Consider the following 19,318-nt stretch of genomic DNA (forward strand, 5'->3'; position numbering starts at 1 on the left):
TAAACCTCTCCGTAAGACTCCTCTTTCCTCCCCATCCACCCACCCTCAGTGGTAGCATATTAGATCCTAAGGATGAGAAGAAACTAGCAACAGAGACTAAGAAGGCTTGACTGGTGAAGAGGGGTCCTGAAGACCAAGGGAAGAGGGTCATTTCAAGAAGTCAAATGCTGACAGGGAAGACAGTTTTTCAAATAAAAAGTTGCCAAGAGGTTTTTCAAAAAAACCAAACAACTGGATCCAACAACATAGCAGTCTTTGGTGACCTTGACAGCAGTTGCTGTGGCATGGAGTGCTCAAAAGAGAACGGGCGGTGAAGAACCAGAGACCTGAGACCATTCAACTCTTTCAAATGGTTTTGCTCTAAAGGGGAGCTAGAAATGAAACAGTGGTTGGAGGGATGCAAGTGAGATGGAGAGAGGATTTTTGAGTGTGTATTTTTTTCCTCTTTAAGAGGGGAGACATAACAACAAGACTGTGTGCTAATCAGAATGATTCAATGGAAAGGCAAAGACTGATGATACAGTTACGAATTTCTGAAACCGTGCTCCTGAGATGATGAAAGGGGATGGAATCTAGAGGAAGACTGGCCTCAGATAACAGCAATGACAGTTAATCCATACAGTGGGAGGGATGGTAGAAGATCCAGGGGGAAGATGACAGGTGGGTGGCTTGTAGAAGTTGTTTTTCTAATGAACAAAAAATCAAGACTATGGGAGAGAGTGTTTCAAGGTTGAGATAGTCCCAGAAAACCTAAGCTGATGGCCATCATGCCAATATTACACATTTGCCATCTGGCTAATTAGGGGTGCATGCTGTCAGGGGGGGAAAAAAAGCAACTTCACATGTAATATTTATGGAAGTCATGTTTCATTTTTCCTGTCTTACATCCCTTTTCCATGCCTAAAACACAATTAAACAATTATTCTCTGAAAGTCCTATGTGGTCTGGGCAACAAAAGTGGGTATTTAGCCATGTCAGGGTGTAGCTGCTGTTTCAAAGCTGCCAAAATTCTTCGGTCCCTTCTGAAGTACAGAGGCTGCAGGACAAGGCTGCTCAGGTTTCTTGGTCACCCTGACATGCTGATGCATCAGCTGAGTAGCATTGGCTCACTGCTACTACTAGCTAAACAAGCCCCAAATCCAGAATGCAGCCGGTAGCAAGTGAAAACCTGCTAGGTGACACAAAGGAATGGGGGCCCTTCGGAGGCCCATTGTTAGAGATTGTCAACAAGGCTCAGGAATTGGGATGATGTGGCAAGGCGGTCATTCAAAATAGAAGGAGAGATAAAAAGTTTCCCAAACAAAAATTAAAGGAGTTTGTGACCACTAAACCAGCCCTGCAAGAAATTTTAAGGGGGACTCTCTGAGGGGAGAAAAGATGAAAACAAACAAACAAAGACCAAAAGCAACAAAGACTAGAAAGGACCAAAGAACACCACCAGAAACTCCAACTCTACAAGCAACATCATGGCAATAAATTCATATCTTTCAGTACTCACTGTAAATGTCAATAGACTAAATGTTCTAATCAAAAGACACAGGGTAACAGAATGGATAAGAAAACAAGATCCATCTATATGCTGTTTACAAGAGACCCACTTTAGACCTAAAGACACCTTCGGATTGAAAGTAAGAGTATGGAGAACCATCTATCATGCTAATGGTCAACAAAAGACAGACGGAGTAGCCATACTTACAGTCTTTATTTTAAAGTCTAGATTGTCTGATGTATCAAGAGATGCAGAAAGGCATTACATCATAATTAAGGGGTCTATCCACCAAGAAGACCTAACAATTGTAAACATGTATGCGCCAAATGTGGCAACACCCAAATATATAAATCAATTAATCACAAACATAAAGAAACTCATTGATAATAACACCATAAGAGTAGGGGACTTCAACACCCCACTTACAACAATGGACAGATCATCTAATCAAAAAATCAACAAGGAAACAATGGCTTTGAATGACACACTGGACCAGATGGATTTAACAGATATATTCAGAACATTTCATCCTAAAGCATCAGAATATACATTCTTCTCCAGTGCACATGGAACATTCTCCAGAATAGACCACATACTGGAACACAAACCAGCCCTCAACAAGTACAAAAAGACCGAGATCATACCGTGCATATTTTCAGACCACAATGCTATGAAACTCGAAATCAAAACACAAGAAAAAGTTTGGAAAGGTAACAAATACTTGGAGACTAAAGAACATCCTACTAAAGAATGAATGGGCTAACCAAGAAGTTACAGAGAATTAAAAAGTTCATGGAAGCCAATGAAAATAATAACACCACAACCAAAAACCTCTGGGATGCAGCAAAGGTGGTCATAAGAGGAAAGTATATAGCAATCCAAGCCTTCCTAAAGAAGGAAGAAAGGTCTCAGATATACAACCTAACCTTACACCTTAAGGAGCTGGAAAAAGAACTGCAAATAAAACCCCAAACCAGCAGAAAACGGGAAATAATAAAGATTAGGGCAGAAATTAATGCTATTGAAACCAAAAAACAAAACAGATCAAGGAAACCAGAAACTGGTTCTTTGAAAGAACTAACAAAATTGACAAACCACTAGCCAGTTTGATCAAAAAGAAAAAGGAAAGAACCCAAATAAATAAAATCAAGAATGAAAGAGGAGAGATCACAACCAACACAGCAGAAATAAAAACAATAAGAATATTATGAGCAATTATACGCCAATAAAATGGGCAATCTGGAAGAAATGGACAAATTCCTAGAAACATATACACTACCAAAACTGAAACAGGAAGAAATAGAAAATTTGAACAGACCCATAACCAGTAAAGAAATCAAATCAGTAATAAAAAAATCTCCCAAAAAATAAGAGTCCAGGGCCAGATGGCTTTCCAAGGGAATTCTACCAAACATTTAAAAGTTAACACCTATTCTCTTGAAGGTGTTCCAAAAAATTGAAATGGAAGGAAAACTTCCAACTCTTTCTACGAGGCCAGCATTACCTTGGATCCAAAACCAAACAGAGACCCCACTAAAAAGGAGAACTATAGACCAATTTCCCTGATGAACATGGATGCAAAAATCCTCAACAAGATATTAGCCAACTGGCTCCAACAATACATTAAAAAAATTATTCACCACGACCAAGTGGGACTTATACCTGGGATGCAGGGCTGGCTCAATATCCACAAAAACAATCAATGTGATTCATCACATGAATAAAAGAAAGGACAAGAACCATATGACCCTCTCAATAGATGGAGAGAAAGCATTTGACACAATACAGCATCCTTTCTCGATAAAAACCCTCAAGAAAGTAGCGATAGAAGGATAACTCGAGATCATAAAAGCCATATATGAAAGACCCAACACTAAGATCATCCTCAATGGGGAAACACTGAAAGCTTTCCCCCTAAGGTCAAGATATGACAGGGATGTCCACTCTCGCCACTATTATTCAACCTAGTATTGGAAGCCTTAGCCTCTGCAATCAGACAACACAAAGAAATAAAAGGCATCCAAACTGGCCAGGAGGAGGTCAAACTTTCACTCTTCGCAGATGACATGGTATTCTATATGGAAAACCCAATGAGCTAAAATCAATGCACAGAAATCGATTGCATTCCTATACGCCAACAATGAAGCAACAGAAAGAGAAATCAAGGAATCAATCCCATTTACAGTTGCACCAAAAATGATAAAATACCTAGGAATAAATCTAACCAAAGAGGTGAAACATCTATACACGGAAAACTACAGAAAGCTTATGAAAGAAATTCAAGACACAAAAAAAATGGAAAAAAAGACCCCACGCTCCTGGATAGGAAGAACAAATATTGTTAAAATGTCAATACTACCCAATACTATGCAATCTACATATTCAATGCAATTCTTATCAAAATAACACCAGCATTCTTCACAGAGCTATAACAAACAATCCTACAATTTGTATGGAACCAGAAAAGACCCCTAATAGCCAAAGCAATCTTGAAAAAGAAAACCAAAGCAGGAGGCATCACAATCCCGGACTTCAAGCTGTATTACAAAGCTGTAATCAAGACAGTATGGTACTGGCACAAAAACAGACACTCAGATGAATGGAACAGAATAGAGAACCCAGAAATGGGCCCACAGATGTATGGCCAACTAAGCTTTGACAAAGCAGGAAAGAATATCCAATGGAAAAAAGACGGGTCTTTTCAGCAAATGGTGTTGGGAAAACTGGACAGCCACATGCAGAAAAATGAACCTGGGCCACTTTCTTACACCACACACAAAATCAACTCAAAATGGATGAAAGACCTAAATGTAAGACAGGAAGCCATCAAAATCTTTGAGGAGAAAGCAGGCAAAAACCTCTTTGATCTTGGCTGTAGCAACTTCTTACTCAACACATCTCCAGAGGCAAGGGAAACAAAAGCAAAAATGAACTATTGGGACCTTATCAAGATAAAAAGCTTCTGCACAGTAAAGGAAACAATCAGCAAAACTAAAAGGCAACGACAGAATGGGAGAAGAAATTTGCAAACGACATATCAGATAAAGGGCTAGTATCTAAAATCTATAAAGAACTTATCAAACTCAACACCCAAAAAACAAATAATCCAGTGAAGAAATGGGCAAAAGACATTAATAGACACTTCTACAAGGAAGACATCCAGGTGGCTGACACATGAAAAAAATGCTCAACATCACTCATTATCAGGGAAATGATACATCTCAGAACCACAATGAGATACCACCTCATACCTGTCAGACTGGCTAACATTAACAACTCAGACAACAACAGATGTTGGTGAGGATGCAGAGAAAGGATCCCTTTTGCATCGCTGGTGGGAATGCAAGCTGGTGCAGCCACTCCGGAGAACAGGATGGAGGTTCCTCAAAAAATTAAAAATAGAACTACCCTATGACCCAGCAATTGCACTACTAGGCATTTATCCAAGGGATACAGGTATGCTGTTTCGAAGGAACACATGCACCCCAATATTTATACCATCACTATCAACAATAGCCAAAGCATGGAAAGAGCACAAATGTCCATCAATGGATGAATAAAGAAGATGTGGTATATACAATGGAGTATTACTCAGCAATCAAAAAGAATGAAATTTTGCCATTTGCAACTGCATGGATGGAACTAAAGGGTACTATGCTAAGTGAAATTAGTCAGAGAAAGACAAAAATCATATGACTTCACTCATATGAGGACTTTAAGAGACAAAACAGATGAACGTAGGGAAGGGAAACAAAAATAACATAAAAACAGGGAGGGGGGACAAAACAGAAGAGACTCTTAAATATGGAGAACAGTTACTGGAGGGGTTATGGGAGGGGGGATGGGCTAAATGGGTAAGGGGCATTAAGGAATCTACCCCTGAAATATTGTTGCTCTATATGCTAACTAATTTGGATGTAAATTAAAAAAATAAAAAATAAATTAAAAAAAAAATTGGGATGATGTGAAAAATCCTAATCTGTCATCAGTTTCAGTGACTTTAATCCTATCTAAGGAAATCAAACTTTGTTGGGATGATTCTGTTGGCTATGTATATTTTTGCATTTATTTAGCCATTTACAGGATTTATGATTTTATGTCCAATAAAAGTGGCTATCTCCAGAAAAACAGCCTGCCTTCATCTTTCAAAATAGACAGGTCCTTGCATTCTTGTCAAGGGAAACAAGTGCTTCCTACAGTTTATAATCTAGTACTCATTATTTTATTTCCCCAAGCTACCATTTCAGCAATCTTCTGCAACAACAATCACACATTCTGTGCCCCCGACCCCACAAAAAAAAAAAAAAAAAAAAAAAAAAAAAGGATTCATGAGCAGGAAACATGGTAACTTACAAATAATATTACTTGGTTAAGTTATATAAAACTAAGATGTCTCAAGAATACTATATACAAGTAAAATGTGCCACAACATTACATTATTAAATAGCAGCCAAGAAAGTCCCGATCTAGCCAACCTACTGAAATCAAAACATACACAATACAAATTGTGCATGTGCATTCAAAGAAATGAAAAGTTAACAGGTTGAAATGAAGACAAAATGTACAAAGTACTCAAGGTTAGAACACCACTAATTTTAGTGTACAACCTTAAGTTAAAATGAAAATATAAAATGACACAAAAATAATGACTGAATGACAACTACATATGTGAAGCACTAAAACAGGTAGTAGTTGACACAGAACATGAGATCTACCTTCAAAGGATTTATAATCAAAGGGGATGACAAAACATACTGATCATTGGGTATAAACCTTCCACTTAAAGGCATAGCCTATAAAAACTATTATCTTTATACCCTATGTAAATGAATAAAGTGAAACACTATTTCCAACTAGTAGCAACTCTTCAGAACAAACAAAAAGAATACAAATGTGGATTTCATGGGACAATCATAGTAAAGACATTTCAATTCTCCCTTAATAGAGTTTCTAGCTACAAACACTTTTTGAATCTAAGTATTTCCTCAAACCCCCTGCCCACAAAGAAATGTGTAATAGCTATTCCTCACATTGTCTAGATTGGTACTGTCCGATAGAAATACAATCCAAGTCACATTAATTCAAAATTTCCTAGCAGGCACTAAAAATGAACAAATAAAATTAATTTTCATATTTTACTTAATATAGTCAAAATATTATCAGGTCAATATGTAATCAATATAAAATTGTTGGGACATTTCACATTCTTTTTTTAAAAATTTTTAATGTTTATTTTTGAGAGAGAAAGAGAAAGAAAGAGAGAGAGAGAGAGAGAGAGAGAGCGCGCGCACGCGCACAAGGGGGGAGAGGGGAGGAGCAGAGAGAATCGCAGAGGCAGGCTCCAGGCTCTGAACTGTCAGCACAGAGCCTGATGCAGGGCTTGACCTCACAAACTGGGAGAGCATGACCTGAGCTGAACTCGGAGGCTTAACCGACTGAGCCACGCAGGCACCCCAACATTCTTTTTTTTCTTACTAAGTCTTTGATATCAGTGTGTTTTACACTAACTGCACATCTGAATTCAGATTAGCCACACCTCGGTTGCTCACCACCCGCCTGTGACTAGTGGTTACTATACTGGACAGCACAGGTCTAGATATATTCATGGAGTTAAAAATATCAACTTTAAAAATTGGAGTCAAAAGATCTAAAGACCAAGAAGGCACCAGGCTGGCTCAGTCAGTAGAGCATGTGACCCTTGACCTCAGAGTTGTGAGTTTGAATCTCATGTTGGGTGTGAAGATTACTTAAAAATAAAATCTTTAAAAAACAACAAAAAAACCTAGACTGTGAAAGTGTGCTTTATTTCCCGAATCCAGCAGTTCTCCAAGTTTTCACATCCCCAAGATCTGTGGAGTCTAAGTCCTTTCCTTTCAACCTGCAGGAGGCTGGATTTTCTTCACTAACTTCAAATGATGTATTGCAACAGATTGAATACAGCCGTTCATATGAAAATCCACCTGTCTTATTAAACCAGAAGGCACAGAGATAAGCAAATGTGTTAAACAATGCTATCCTTCTTACTCAATTTTTTTCCTTATTTTGGAAACTAGTTATTTTTCATTGTAAGCACTTTGAAGTAGACCCTACACTCTATCAACCACCACCTTTTCCAATGCTTCACATATGGACTTGTCTCTCACTTTATGTCATTTTATATTTCTGCCCTAATTTAAATTTTGTAATGTCAACACAAAAGTTCACTGCATTTTTAAATGAAAATTTAAAATTTTCTCTTCTAATTTCTAATAAGGTAAACACTGACAGCTATAACTCACATAAGCAAAAGCCCATTTTAATTATTAACAGGCTAAAGAGATCTCAAGACCAAAAAGCTTGAGAATGGCCATCCTAATCTATCACACAGCTCCTGGAAAATAGGAGGAAGAAATGAAAAGATGTCAGTCTCCACACTTTCATATTTCTCTATAAATTCCACAAAATGATTCATTCTATCATTAATGCTGACTTTGTAATTGGTTTCTATGAACCAAGAAATTGAACTAATCACGCACAGTTCACATACAGTAACTGTTATGAGGCAATCTATGTTGCACACAAGGCCTTCAAAACAGACTCACGGTTAAAATAAACTGCATATGGCAGCTTATTTAGAACATGGAGGTTAACTAATCATCTCAAGAGATTTTTATGTTTTCAGAAGACATGGAGGAGTTCCCGCAAGCAATATTTTTGTCATTATTTTCCAAAAGTTAAATTCACAAAGGGTAATCAATCTTTTTGGCACTATAATAAATGCAAAGCATACATAATTTTAAGGAATATAGTGCTTTCCAAACTTTGGCAATATGCCTCAGCTGAAATTAAGATGGTAACATTCCCATTTAGGATGAAGCATACAGGAAAGGGTATTTTAAAGGGCGAGAGCAAAAATCCAACAGCAGAAATGAAGTACTGTGTCCAAATCCTGGCAACCTGTTCTGTTTTGTCCACCGGACCAATAAAGACAGACGAGAATAGTGAGAGAGCAGAGAATTATTATAAAAATGCAAATTCTGAACTGATGTGAAAACATAATCATACCTCCAAAACCTGCAGTGGCCCTCAGAATACACAAAGTTCCCCGGATGATATACCAAAAAGTTAGCTGTGGACCCCAAATTAGCTCAAATCCCAATCCTCACTGTAAAGAGGCATGGAAAAATTTCAAACATATATTTCCTTATATTTTGTAGAAGACTGAAGTATACCATGAACACTGCAATTTCAAAAACCTGAGAAATAATATGTGCTGAGATACTGTCAAAAACCCAAACAATTCCTTTGTATTAACCAAAGAGCTGTAGTCAAATAACATCTTTTAAAACTGACCCCTGATGGGAAAAAAAAAAAAAAAAAAAAAAACAAAGAAAAGAAAAGAAAAGAAAAGAAAAGAAAAGAAAAAGGGAAGGTGGAATGTCTTCCGAAAACTTACTTCTCATATTAACATCTATAGGATTTACACTCGCGGCGTGAACTTTGATAATAACTTCATTTGGATAGTGTATGACAGGTATCATCATGTTCTGAGTAAATCGAAGCACCTCGTTCTTTCCGTATTTATCTATCACCCAAGCGGGCATGACGGTGCTCCTTGGAGAGGTAGTACTAATCTTTTTAACTGAAGGCTTTTGTACAGCATGGCTTCGCCAGAAGCAAACCGCAGTACATGCATTTCTTCTAAGTACACAGGTTTTCAGCAGAAGTTCCATCGTAAACAGTGGTTGTATTGTGGGCCCTAAGTAAAATGCATGTAAACTGGCTCAAACTCTAACCCCTAAATTAGGTCAATATCTGCCAAACACACTGGCTGATTTCAAAGTTGAGAATTCAAAATAGAAGTCAGCCTGCCTAATGGAGCAATTGAAGGAAGAAGAATATGTTATTATTCTGGTCTTCCCATTTGAAAATCTCCAATTAGCGTTCCAGTCAGTATTCTGTCATTCTCTTCCCTCCTTACACCTTCTCCCCTTTGAAAAACAAATACAAAACCCCTAGAAGCCAGCCCTGTCCTGGAAGCCCCCGGCAGGACAAGCAAACCCCGCTTAATTACCACACGCTACCAAGAACCTGAGACTCCCCGACTCCCTCCGCGACCCTAGCCCCGAGTCTCCTTACGACCCTCTCTCCTTCGCAGCAGGAGTTGCTTTGCGGCGCCAACCAATCACGTGCAAAGATAATTTCCCCGGGGTTGCAATTCGACCAATCTAAGTGCTCGATGTTGAAACGGTCAGTGACGGCCAAAGATGGCTGCGCCCATGTAATACCGGCGCGGGTGTTGACCTTTTTTATTCCTCATTGTCACCTGGTGCCTGTGGTGGCAGGCTGGCACGAGGACCATGCTGGGCCGGACCCTCCAAGAAGTGAGTGGAACTGGCTGTTGAGGGCCCAGGGAGGTCAGAAAGATTCGCGGAATCCGCGGACAAGGAGCCCCGGGGTCTGACCACGCATCTTGGTCAGCCTCGGCCGTCTCCTTTCCTGGAACTGGGTGGGGGCTTCCGACCTTTGGGCCATTCAGCTGTACTCTCTATACCCGTTCTGGAGTTACGACCTCAGCAGGGGAGGCTTACGCAGCACGGAACGGTGCGGTGGAAGTGTACCCTGGCTTCTTTCAACTAGACGTTTGCTAAAAGCTTGGGTCAGGCCCCTAGTGGATGGGCTTTGCTGGTCCACTTTAGTCCCTCTTCGGTTCCCTACACTCATCTAATGCAGTTATTGCTTAAGAAGCCCGTGAAATCTGTACTTTGCAAAATACAAACGAGTAATTTTTAGTCCCCCCCCCCCCCCGCCCCGTCCCCACTTCTTTGATAGATTCTTTAGGCTTCAACTATCAGTAAGATAGCAATGATTCTCTCACCCGTGTCTTCCATTTCCTGGAGCTCAGTTTTATACTCTAGGCTATGTTTGTAAATGCCTTCTGGACATCTCTTCAAAATGCCCCATAACAACCTCAACTTACTTTAAGGAAAGTTGACTTCATCATTGTAACAGGACCACTTCTTACTTCTCAACCTCCACGTTAAAAAACAAATCAAAACCTGATTTCTGAATTCTTAATATTCTCTTTTTAATGGCACAGCTGTTATCCCAGTTGCCCTTAACATTCTTCCTCATCTGTCATATCCAATAAATCACTAAGCCCTGTTAATTCTATTTTGAATTTACCTCTGGAATCTGTTTTCTTTGCTTCCTCTCTGCTGTTAAGACTTCAGATCTCCTTGCTTTCTGGCCCAGTATCTCTCAAACTTGGGAACTGTCTGCAGGCCCACTCATATAAGAATCCTGTCAGGCTCTTGTTAGAACCACAGCTGTGTCCCACTTTGGGAGCTCTGTGATTTGCGGCCCAGAGTATATGGTTTAACCAGGGCTCCAGGTGAATCTGCTAATAAGTAGGGGTTTAGGACCTACCCTGCCTTCCATTTTCCTGTTGTATTTTCACCTGGGAAATCTTTTTATCTGTCCATGTGGTAGCCTTTTAGAAAGCTGTAAATTACAATAACAAAAATGACAGGCATTAAATAATAAATAGCCCTTACCCAAAGGGCATTTTACCCAAAGGGCATTAGTGTTTTACCATCTTATATTACACGTGGTCTCTACTATATATTTCTGTACAGAGGCACCTTCGTGGCTTAATCAGTTAAGCATCTGACTTTGGCTCAGGTCGTGATCCCGCAGCTTATGAGTTCAAGGCTCGCATAGGGCTTCCACTCTCAGTGCAGAGCCTGCTTTGGATCCTTTGTCTCCCTCTCTCTGCCCCTCCCCCCCCCCAAAAAAATAAATAAACATTTAAAAATTAAAAAAAATAAAATTATAAAAACAAAACATTATTTGGTAGTTATTTTCCCACCCCCCAAACTATCTTCTGTCCACTCCATGTTTTTTCTTTTTTTAAAAAAATTTTTTTTTCAACATTTATTTTTGGGACAGAGAGAGACAGAGCATGAACGGGGGAGGGGCAGAGAGAGAGGGAGACACAGAATCGGAAACAGGCTCCAGGCTCTGAGCCATCAGCCCAGAGCCTGACGCGGGGCTCGAACTCACGGACCGCGAGATCGTGACCTGGCTGAAGTCGGATGCTTAACCGACTGCGCCACCCAGGCGCCCCATGTTTTTTCTACATCATTGTACTGATGTCCCAAATTCTACCAATTAGAAATTAATTAATTTAGTACACATTCTCTTTTAAATATGTAAAGACGCCTGGGAGGGTCGAATGATTTATTCACCCATTGTTGTGAATTACAATAGTTCAATAAAATTTCTCTCCCTCACATAGTTGCTATAATCAATTGAAGAAAGGGAAAATTTGCTGGGGAGGAAATTCGGGGGAGGAGCTGGGAACTATAATAGAGTTTTGAGGCAATGTTGGGGACCTACGTAAGGCTTAGAGTAACAGGAGCCCTGAGAGGAGGCACTCAAAGGAGGTAACATGCCAAACAGGAGATAAAACTATTTGTAAGTTTTATGCAGGTACATTCAGGAAAGAGGAGTCTCACTTTTACCTTCCCCCTTTGTGGCATGATCCCACTGTTTCTAGGAGCCAGACACCAGGCTAATATTACTAATCCTAAAGTTATTAATTATATATTCAAGAGGCTTCTTGGGGGTCTGCCTAAGAACGCTTAATTGTTCTATGGGAAAACAGATTCCAAATTTTAAACAACTCAGTTATTCATTCAATTAACATTTAGTGAACACCTCTGTGTTCCAGTCGTTGGGGATTAGCATTGAAGGCAAACAGAAGTTCCTGCACTCATGAAGCCTGCATTTTTATGGGGAAACAGGCATTAAATTAGTTTTTATTTTTTTAAGTAAATAATATAATCTCAGGTAGTATAAGTAATATGAAGAAAGATTAAGCAGGCTATAGTGTGAGAAGTAGTAGGGGTGGGGGTGGAGCCAGATGGCTTGGAGTGGTTAGGAAAGGTTTCTCTGACTGCCTGGGTATATTTTAAAGAGACCTGAAGGATATGAAGGGTGAGCCCTGGGAGGGTCTGGAGGAATAGTATTCCAGCCAGATGGAGCAGTAAGTGCAAAGAGTCTGCAGCAAGAGCAAGCTTGACATGTTCAGGAATTGCAAGAAAGCCAGTGTGCCTGGAGAGATGTGAATGAAGAGGAGAATAGTGGGAGATTGAGGTTAGAGAGATAAGTAGGAGCCAGATCATGGACTTCTTAGGCCATGGTAAGGAAAAGCTCCTAAAGGCTATTCCTAAAGATATGGTGTACAAGAAAGCAAGTGAGGAAGCAGAAAGACCAGTTAGAAGGCTGTTGCATTGGCAAGAGATAATGGCAGCACAGATGGGGTGGCTGTAGAGGTAATGTGAAACGGGTGTTTTTCTTTAAGTTAGTTGCTGATGGATTGGATACAGAGTTTGAGGGAAAGAGAAGAATGAAGGAGGATGCTTAAAGTTTTGGCCTGGGCAGTTGGGAAGATGGTAACAGCAAGATCGGAAAGACTTGGTGCCTGGGTGGCTCAGTCAATTAAGCGTCCAACTTCGGCTCAGGTCATGATTTTGCGGTTGATGAGTTCGAGCCCTGTGTCAGGCTCTGTGCTGATAGCTCAGAGTCTGGAACCTGCTTCAGATTCTGTCTCCCTCTCTTTTTGCCCCTCCTCCCCTCATGCTCTGTCTCCCTCTCAAAAATAAATAAACATTAAAAAAAATGGGAAAGATTTTTTTCCCACTTTTTTTTTGAGGTATAGTTGACATATCACGTTATATTTGTTGCAGGTGTACAACATAATTTGGTATTTGTATACACTGCAAATTGATCACAATAAGTCTAGTTTTTTCCTGTCATCGTATAAAGTTACATAATATGCAGTACAATATTGTTGACTATAGTCACCATGCTGTACACTATATCCCCATGACATTTATTTTATGACTGGAAGTTTACCTCTTGACCCCTTTCTCCCATTTTGCCCATCCCCTAACCCCTCCCTCCTGGCATCCATCTGTCTCTTCTCTGCATCTACGAGTTTTGTTTTGTTTTTTAGATTCCACATATAAGTGAAGTCATACGGTATTTGTCTTTCTCTGTTGTCACAAATGGCAAGATTTTGTTCTTTTTATCTTACCATTTGTGACAATAGAAAGACAAATACCGTAGGATTTCACTTAGGTGTGGAATATATATAATATATATATAATGGACTATTAGGTAACCATATATTAGGTATATATTAAATGAAGTGTGTATGTATATATATACATATATATATATACACACATATATATATGCGTGTGTGTGTGTATATACACATACACACACACCACATCTCCTTTATCCATTCATCCATCAATGGACACCTTGGTTGCTTCCATGTTTTGGCTATTGTGAATAATGTGCAATGAACATAAGGGTGCATATATCTTTTCAAATTAATGTTTTCGTTTCTTTGGATAAATACCCAGAAGTGGAATTGCTGGATCATATGGTACTTCTGTTTTTAGTTTTTTGAGGACCCCCATACAGAAAAGACAATTAGGAAGCATATTTGGAAGGAGAAAGTTATCAAGACTTCTGGGCATGTTAATTTGGAGATGCCTGCTGGATATGCAAGTGGAGATGTTGGTTAAGCAGGCGGATATAGGAGTTTTGGAGATCAGGAAAGCAGCTAGGTATGACGATATAAATTGACCAGAGTATAGAAGATAATTAATGTATGTAGACAGATAAGAACACCCAGGGAGCTGAGCACAAAAATAGAAGAAGGCTAAAACTTTCCAACATTTAGAGGTCAGCAATAGGAAGCAGAGCCAGCAAAAGAGATGTGAAAGAATGGTAGGTAAGGCAAGAGGGAAACCAAGTCTTGGTGTCCTGAAACACAAGTGAAAAAGCTTCAAGAAGAGAGTGCTCTCTTAAGTTGAATGCTGCTGAGAAATACTGTATACGATTAGGACTGAGCAGTGACTGCTGGATTTAGGAATGTGGAGGTTGCTAGTGATCTTGATACAATTTCTTGGAACATTGGAGACAAAAACATGAATGGAATGTATTAATGGGTACCAGTCAACTGGACACTCCGGCCTCAAGGACTCTCCTATACCTTCAGCATTTGTTAAGACAATTATTTTTGAAAGACAGTTCTTTTTCTAAGTGAACTTCTGATGCTGTCTGTAAAGTTAGTAGTATAGTGGTCCAGAGTGTGGGCTTTGGAAACAACAGCAGGCCTTGGTTGAATCCCCACTCTACTTTCCAGCTTTGTGACCTCACGCAGGAACTTTAGTTTTTTATCTGTAAAATGGAGGCAATAATATCAGCCCCTCAGAGTGGATATAAAGATTAAATGAAATATAAATCATTGATGGGTGGGAGGATGTGGGAAATAGGTAATGCTCTTGCTGTGATGAGCACCCGCTGATGTATGGAATTGTTGAGTCATTATATTTTATACCTGAAACTAATATAATGCTGTGCTAACTATACTGGAATTAAAATTAACTTAAAACTGAGCACCTGGGTGGCTCAATCAGTTAAGCATCTGACTTCAGCTCCAGTCATGATCCCACAGTTTGTGAGTTTGAGCCCCGCGTCAGGCTCTGTGCTGATAGCTCAGAGCCTGGAGCCTGCTTCAGATTCTGTGTCTCGCTCTCTCCCTGCCCCTCCCCTGCTCACGTGCTATCTCTCTCTCTTTCTCTTTCTCAAAAAATAAACATTAAAAAATTAAATTAAAATTTGAAAAGTAAATATTTTTTAATGTTTATTTATTTGAGACAGAAAAAGGGGCAAGCACGACTGAGGGAGGGGCAGAGAGAGAGAGAGAGAGAGAGAGAGAGAGAATCCCGAGCAGAATCCCGAGCAGAATCTCCGCACTCATAGTGTTCAATCTCCCAAACCATGAGGTCATGACCTGAGCTGAAATTGAGTTGGATGCTTAACTGACTGAGCCTCCCAGGTGCCCCTAAAAAAATAAACCTTAAAAAAAAAAAGAAAGAAAGAAATATAAAGCATCTAGGATGATGCCTAGCACTAAGTGCTATTGTTAACATTAATTTTGTTACAGGGACAAATTTGCTAAATTATATGTATTTAGAATTCTCTCTCCCCCTAGTTTCTAAGAAGAGTGACTCCTGAGGAAGATCTCTTATTTTTTCTAAGAAGGTGTATAAGGTGTATTGTTTTTTATTGCTGCCTAACAAATTAGTATAAACTTTTTGGGGGCGCCTGGGTGGAGCAGTCGGTTGAGCCTCCGACTTCAGCCAGGTCACGATCTCACGGTCCGTGAGTTCGAGCCCCACGTCGGGCTCTGGGCTGATGGCTCAGAGCCTGGAGCCTGTTTCCGATTCTGTGTCTCCCTCTCTCTCTGCCCCTCCCCCGTTCATGCTCTGTCTCTCTCTGTCCCAAAAATAAATAAACGTTGAAAAAAAATTATAAATTAGTATAAACTTTTTGGGTTAAAATAATCTTATTATCATCTCACAGTTTTGTGGGTCAGGAGTCCAGAAATGGAGTAGCTGGGTTCTCTGCTCACAAGAGTCTCACAAGGCTGAAATCAAGGGGTGGGCCAGGGCTGTGGTTTCATCTGAAGCTCAGGGTCCTCCTTCAACTTCATTGGTTGTTGGCAGACTCGATTTCTTTGCAGCTGTAGGACTGAGGTCCCCGGTTTTTGGCTGACCGTGTGGATGGTTGGGCGAATGAGCTGGGCGGACAGGAGTTGGAGGATAACTAGAATTGAGGTTTTGGAGGTTACACATATCTTGGTAATGATGTCATCTGGGACGAGTTGATGACCTGAGCGAGGTGAAGGAAGAGTTTGCCAGAAATGAGGTTGAACTGAGAGGCCGGGTTTCAGTGTACATTACTTGAAGCCTGAAGTCAACAAGAATAACAGCAGGAGCCACTGTAAAGTAGACTAAAGGGAGCTAAGTGCTAAAATCTTTGATGAATGAAAAGGGGTACCAGGCAGACAGTAGGTTCACACCCCAGGAAGAGTGATATAAACTCCTCCAAGTCCTGTACTTCAGATGAGCTGGGATTTTTGAGTGAAGAGGGAAGAGGAAGGCATTGAAAAATGAGGAGGATACTTGCCTGCACACTCTCCCCTCCCCCTCTGGACTCTGGTCCACGGTAGGTAGAAGCTAAAACAGTCATCTCTTGGGGCACCTGGGTGGCTCAGTGGGTTGAGCATCTGACTTCAGCTCACATCATGCGCCAGCAGTCCGTGAGTTCGAGCCCCACGTTGGGCTCTGTCCTGACAGCTCGGGAGCCTGGAGCCTGCTTCGGATTCTGTGTCTCCCTCTCTCTCTGCCCCTCCCCTGCTCGTGATCTATCAAAAATAAACATTAAAAAAATTTTTTTAAGAAAAAAATTAATAAAACAGTCATCTCTTGAGAAAGCTGCAGGAGAAGCAGTGGCCTCAAGGAAACACCTGTTTTCTATTAGAGAAAAGAAGTGCCAGGGAAAACAAATTTGGTTTTTTTAACAAAAACCTTTATGGTCGATTTTATCTCATATTCAGATATGACACCTTCAATTTTTTCCCAGGGAAGCTGCACTGTTTATATTTTCACACTCCTTATGCTCAGGTCATTCTAGTTAATTAGCATCTTTGTTTTCATTTCTCTTCTCCAATTCTCTTTTTCATTTTCTCAAATCTGGATTTCCTAAAAATGGTCCTAATGAAGATCAGCAGCATTTCAGATGAGTGCTCCTAGACAATCTCATTTCTTGCCCTTGTAACCACAACCGAAACGGGTTTCTCTTGTATTCTTGTACCAGTTGGCAAGTCACAAAGCATCTGAGGATAGTAGACATTAGGAGATTTGAGGGGAGGCAAAGAAGGAAAGACAGTGAGACATAATTTTTGTCATTCTTACAATTTGGCCCGCCTGCCCCCGCCCCTCCCTGAGTCACTGCCTCAGCCACCTGTCGGCAGTGCTTTCCTCCTCTTGTGCATCAGCCTTAGGGGTCCTCTCAGTGGCCTGTTCCCACTGCGTTTCTAATCTTAAGCTCAGCCCTAAGAATACCGCTGCTTTGATGATTTATTCAACAGATGAGAGCAGATGATTTGCAGGTTTTCCCCTCGAATGCAAACTCCTGTTGCTTGATGGATGTAGGACACCTGAAAATACAGTCAACTTGGAAGACAAACTAAGCTTGCACTCATTTGGGGAGAGAGATGGTGAAGGAGCTTGTATTATGAAGTTACTTCTCCCCTATACTACTGTGTGGCTTTGGACAAATCACTAACCTCTCTGAGCTTCAGTCTTCATTTGTGAAATGAGGTTAATAATACATAACTTATGTGGTTGTTATAGGGTTAAGTGAAGTAATAATGCATGTAAAGCACCTATGTCTGGCTCTTGGTTAATAATAAATATTACTCCTTCGCCCATTTTCCTTCTCTCTGAGCTCCCATCCCAACTCTTTTCATATAATCTCCAAAGCTGCGGTGTCGTCTTTGACTTATAATTCATTCCTTGTATCTAATTAGTAAGTACTTACTACTTCCTACAGGAAGTATTAAATAGTCATCACTTCAGGCTTTACTGTAAACATCTAGGTTCTGCTCATTTGTAATGCAGTTTATTTTAACACTTCTTTTACTAGCTTTCCTAATGCACCCCAGCCAGGATTTCAGAGAAGTTTCCTCTCAGTTTGCTTTTGAACCTGTATTTTATAAACATTCTCTCCATTTGTAGTGGCTCTGACTTGAATTCTACAATAGTTATAAAGATCTTACCTAGAGCCATAAGCCCCTGCAGGGCCTTGTCCAGTCGGTTTCTTTCTTTCTTTCTTTTTTTTCACTCTGGGTTGTGTGTGTTGCAGCTAAACTACTCTCTGCACGATCTACCCTAACCCATGCTCCACCCACCCCAGGCCTCCACTGCTACTAGACAGGATGGCTTACCTAAACCACTGCTCTTGTTGGTACAGACCTGACTTGGAAACAGCCCTCCGCTAGGGCAATGAACATCGTGTCCCCCAACCCATACCCAAGCTAACCGATGTGTTACCCTCATTCAGTACACCACCTAGGTATAGCGTTCTCTTGGTTTTGAATCCAAGCTTCACTTCAAAATTGTATACTTCCCCATTCTATCTGCCTACTCAGTATAATACTTGAAACTTCTGCAGGCTCGGTAAAGGGTTTTTGAATTGTATACATTATAGGTTTCTGCAGCGCTGAAACAAGGCCAAATTACTCCAGTAGAGCTCTGTCAAAAATGTCTCTCCCTTATCAAGAAGACCAAGTTTCTAAATGCTTACATTACTATATCAGAAGAGGTGGCCTTAAAGCAAGCTGAAGAATCAGAGAAAAGATACAAGAAAGGTAAATTACTGTGAATTATACTTAATTGGTATATCCCTAGAGAAACAATTTAATTGGATGTAGCAGTCTCCATTTGGCAAGCGAGGCTTTTAACATAAAACATACCCTTATTTAAAGAACTTGCCATGAGGTATAATAAAAATAAGGCTAATGGATATGTGATGCTTTATAATGCCCAACTGGAATAGTTTCTAACATAAACTTGATTTATGAAGAAGTATCTTTACCAAAAACTAATAGTTACCATAATAACTAGTATTAATGTGTCTTTATATCCTGAACTCGATGTATAGCTCCTGTTCTTTTGGCTTTTTGATGCAGGTCACTCCCTCGGGGCTTTAGATGGAATTCCTGTTGCAGTAAAAGACAACTTTAGCACATCAGGCATTGAGACAACATGTGCATCAAACATGCTGAAAGGTAAAGTTTAATTGACCAGAGCATTAGTAGTTTTACAAAACTAGTTTTTCAGTTTAAATAAAAGGTAAGATACTAAAGCACCAAAGTATTCTGAGACCAGTTATATTTGCAAAAGAAATACTTATGCT

At 40.0% G+C, this 19,318-nt stretch overlaps 2 protein-coding genes across 5 annotated transcripts in view; one reads left to right on the forward strand and one right to left on the reverse strand.

Moving 5' to 3' along the window:
- Positions 1-10,811, reverse strand: part of RTN4IP1 (reticulon 4 interacting protein 1) — a 50,936-nt gene extending 40,125 nt beyond the window's left edge. Inside the window, exon 1 of one of the 3 annotated variants that reach the window (XM_045057892.1) lies at positions 10,655-10,811. Coding sequence is in view for 1 of the 3 variants with exons in the window: in XM_011282520.4 (XP_011280822.1) it covers positions 8,925-9,201 (277 nt within the window). In the remaining 2 variants the exon portion in view is untranslated. Of the gene's footprint in view, positions 1-8,924; positions 9,632-10,448; positions 10,468-10,654 lie in introns of those variants that run through there. The other 2 variants (XM_045057893.1, XM_011282520.4) reach the window with 2 other exon arrangements.
- The window catches only part of QRSL1 (glutaminyl-tRNA amidotransferase subunit QRSL1), a 32,702-nt gene continuing 23,085 nt past the window's right edge, over positions 9,702-19,318 (forward strand). For both annotated transcript variants that reach the window (XM_003986421.6, XM_006931915.5), the window contains exons 1-3: positions 9,702-9,852; positions 18,611-18,770; positions 19,092-19,190. In XM_003986421.6, the coding sequence (XP_003986470.1) occupies positions 9,829-9,852; positions 18,611-18,770; positions 19,092-19,190 (283 nt within the window). In that variant the 5' untranslated portion in view covers positions 9,702-9,828. The remainder of the gene's footprint in view (positions 9,853-18,610; positions 18,771-19,091; positions 19,191-19,318) is intronic.

This window comes from Felis catus, chromosome B2, assembly GCF_018350175.1.
Source record: "Felis catus isolate Fca126 chromosome B2, F.catus_Fca126_mat1.0, whole genome shotgun sequence".
Classification (NCBI taxonomy): domain Eukaryota; kingdom Metazoa; phylum Chordata; class Mammalia; order Carnivora; family Felidae; genus Felis; species Felis catus.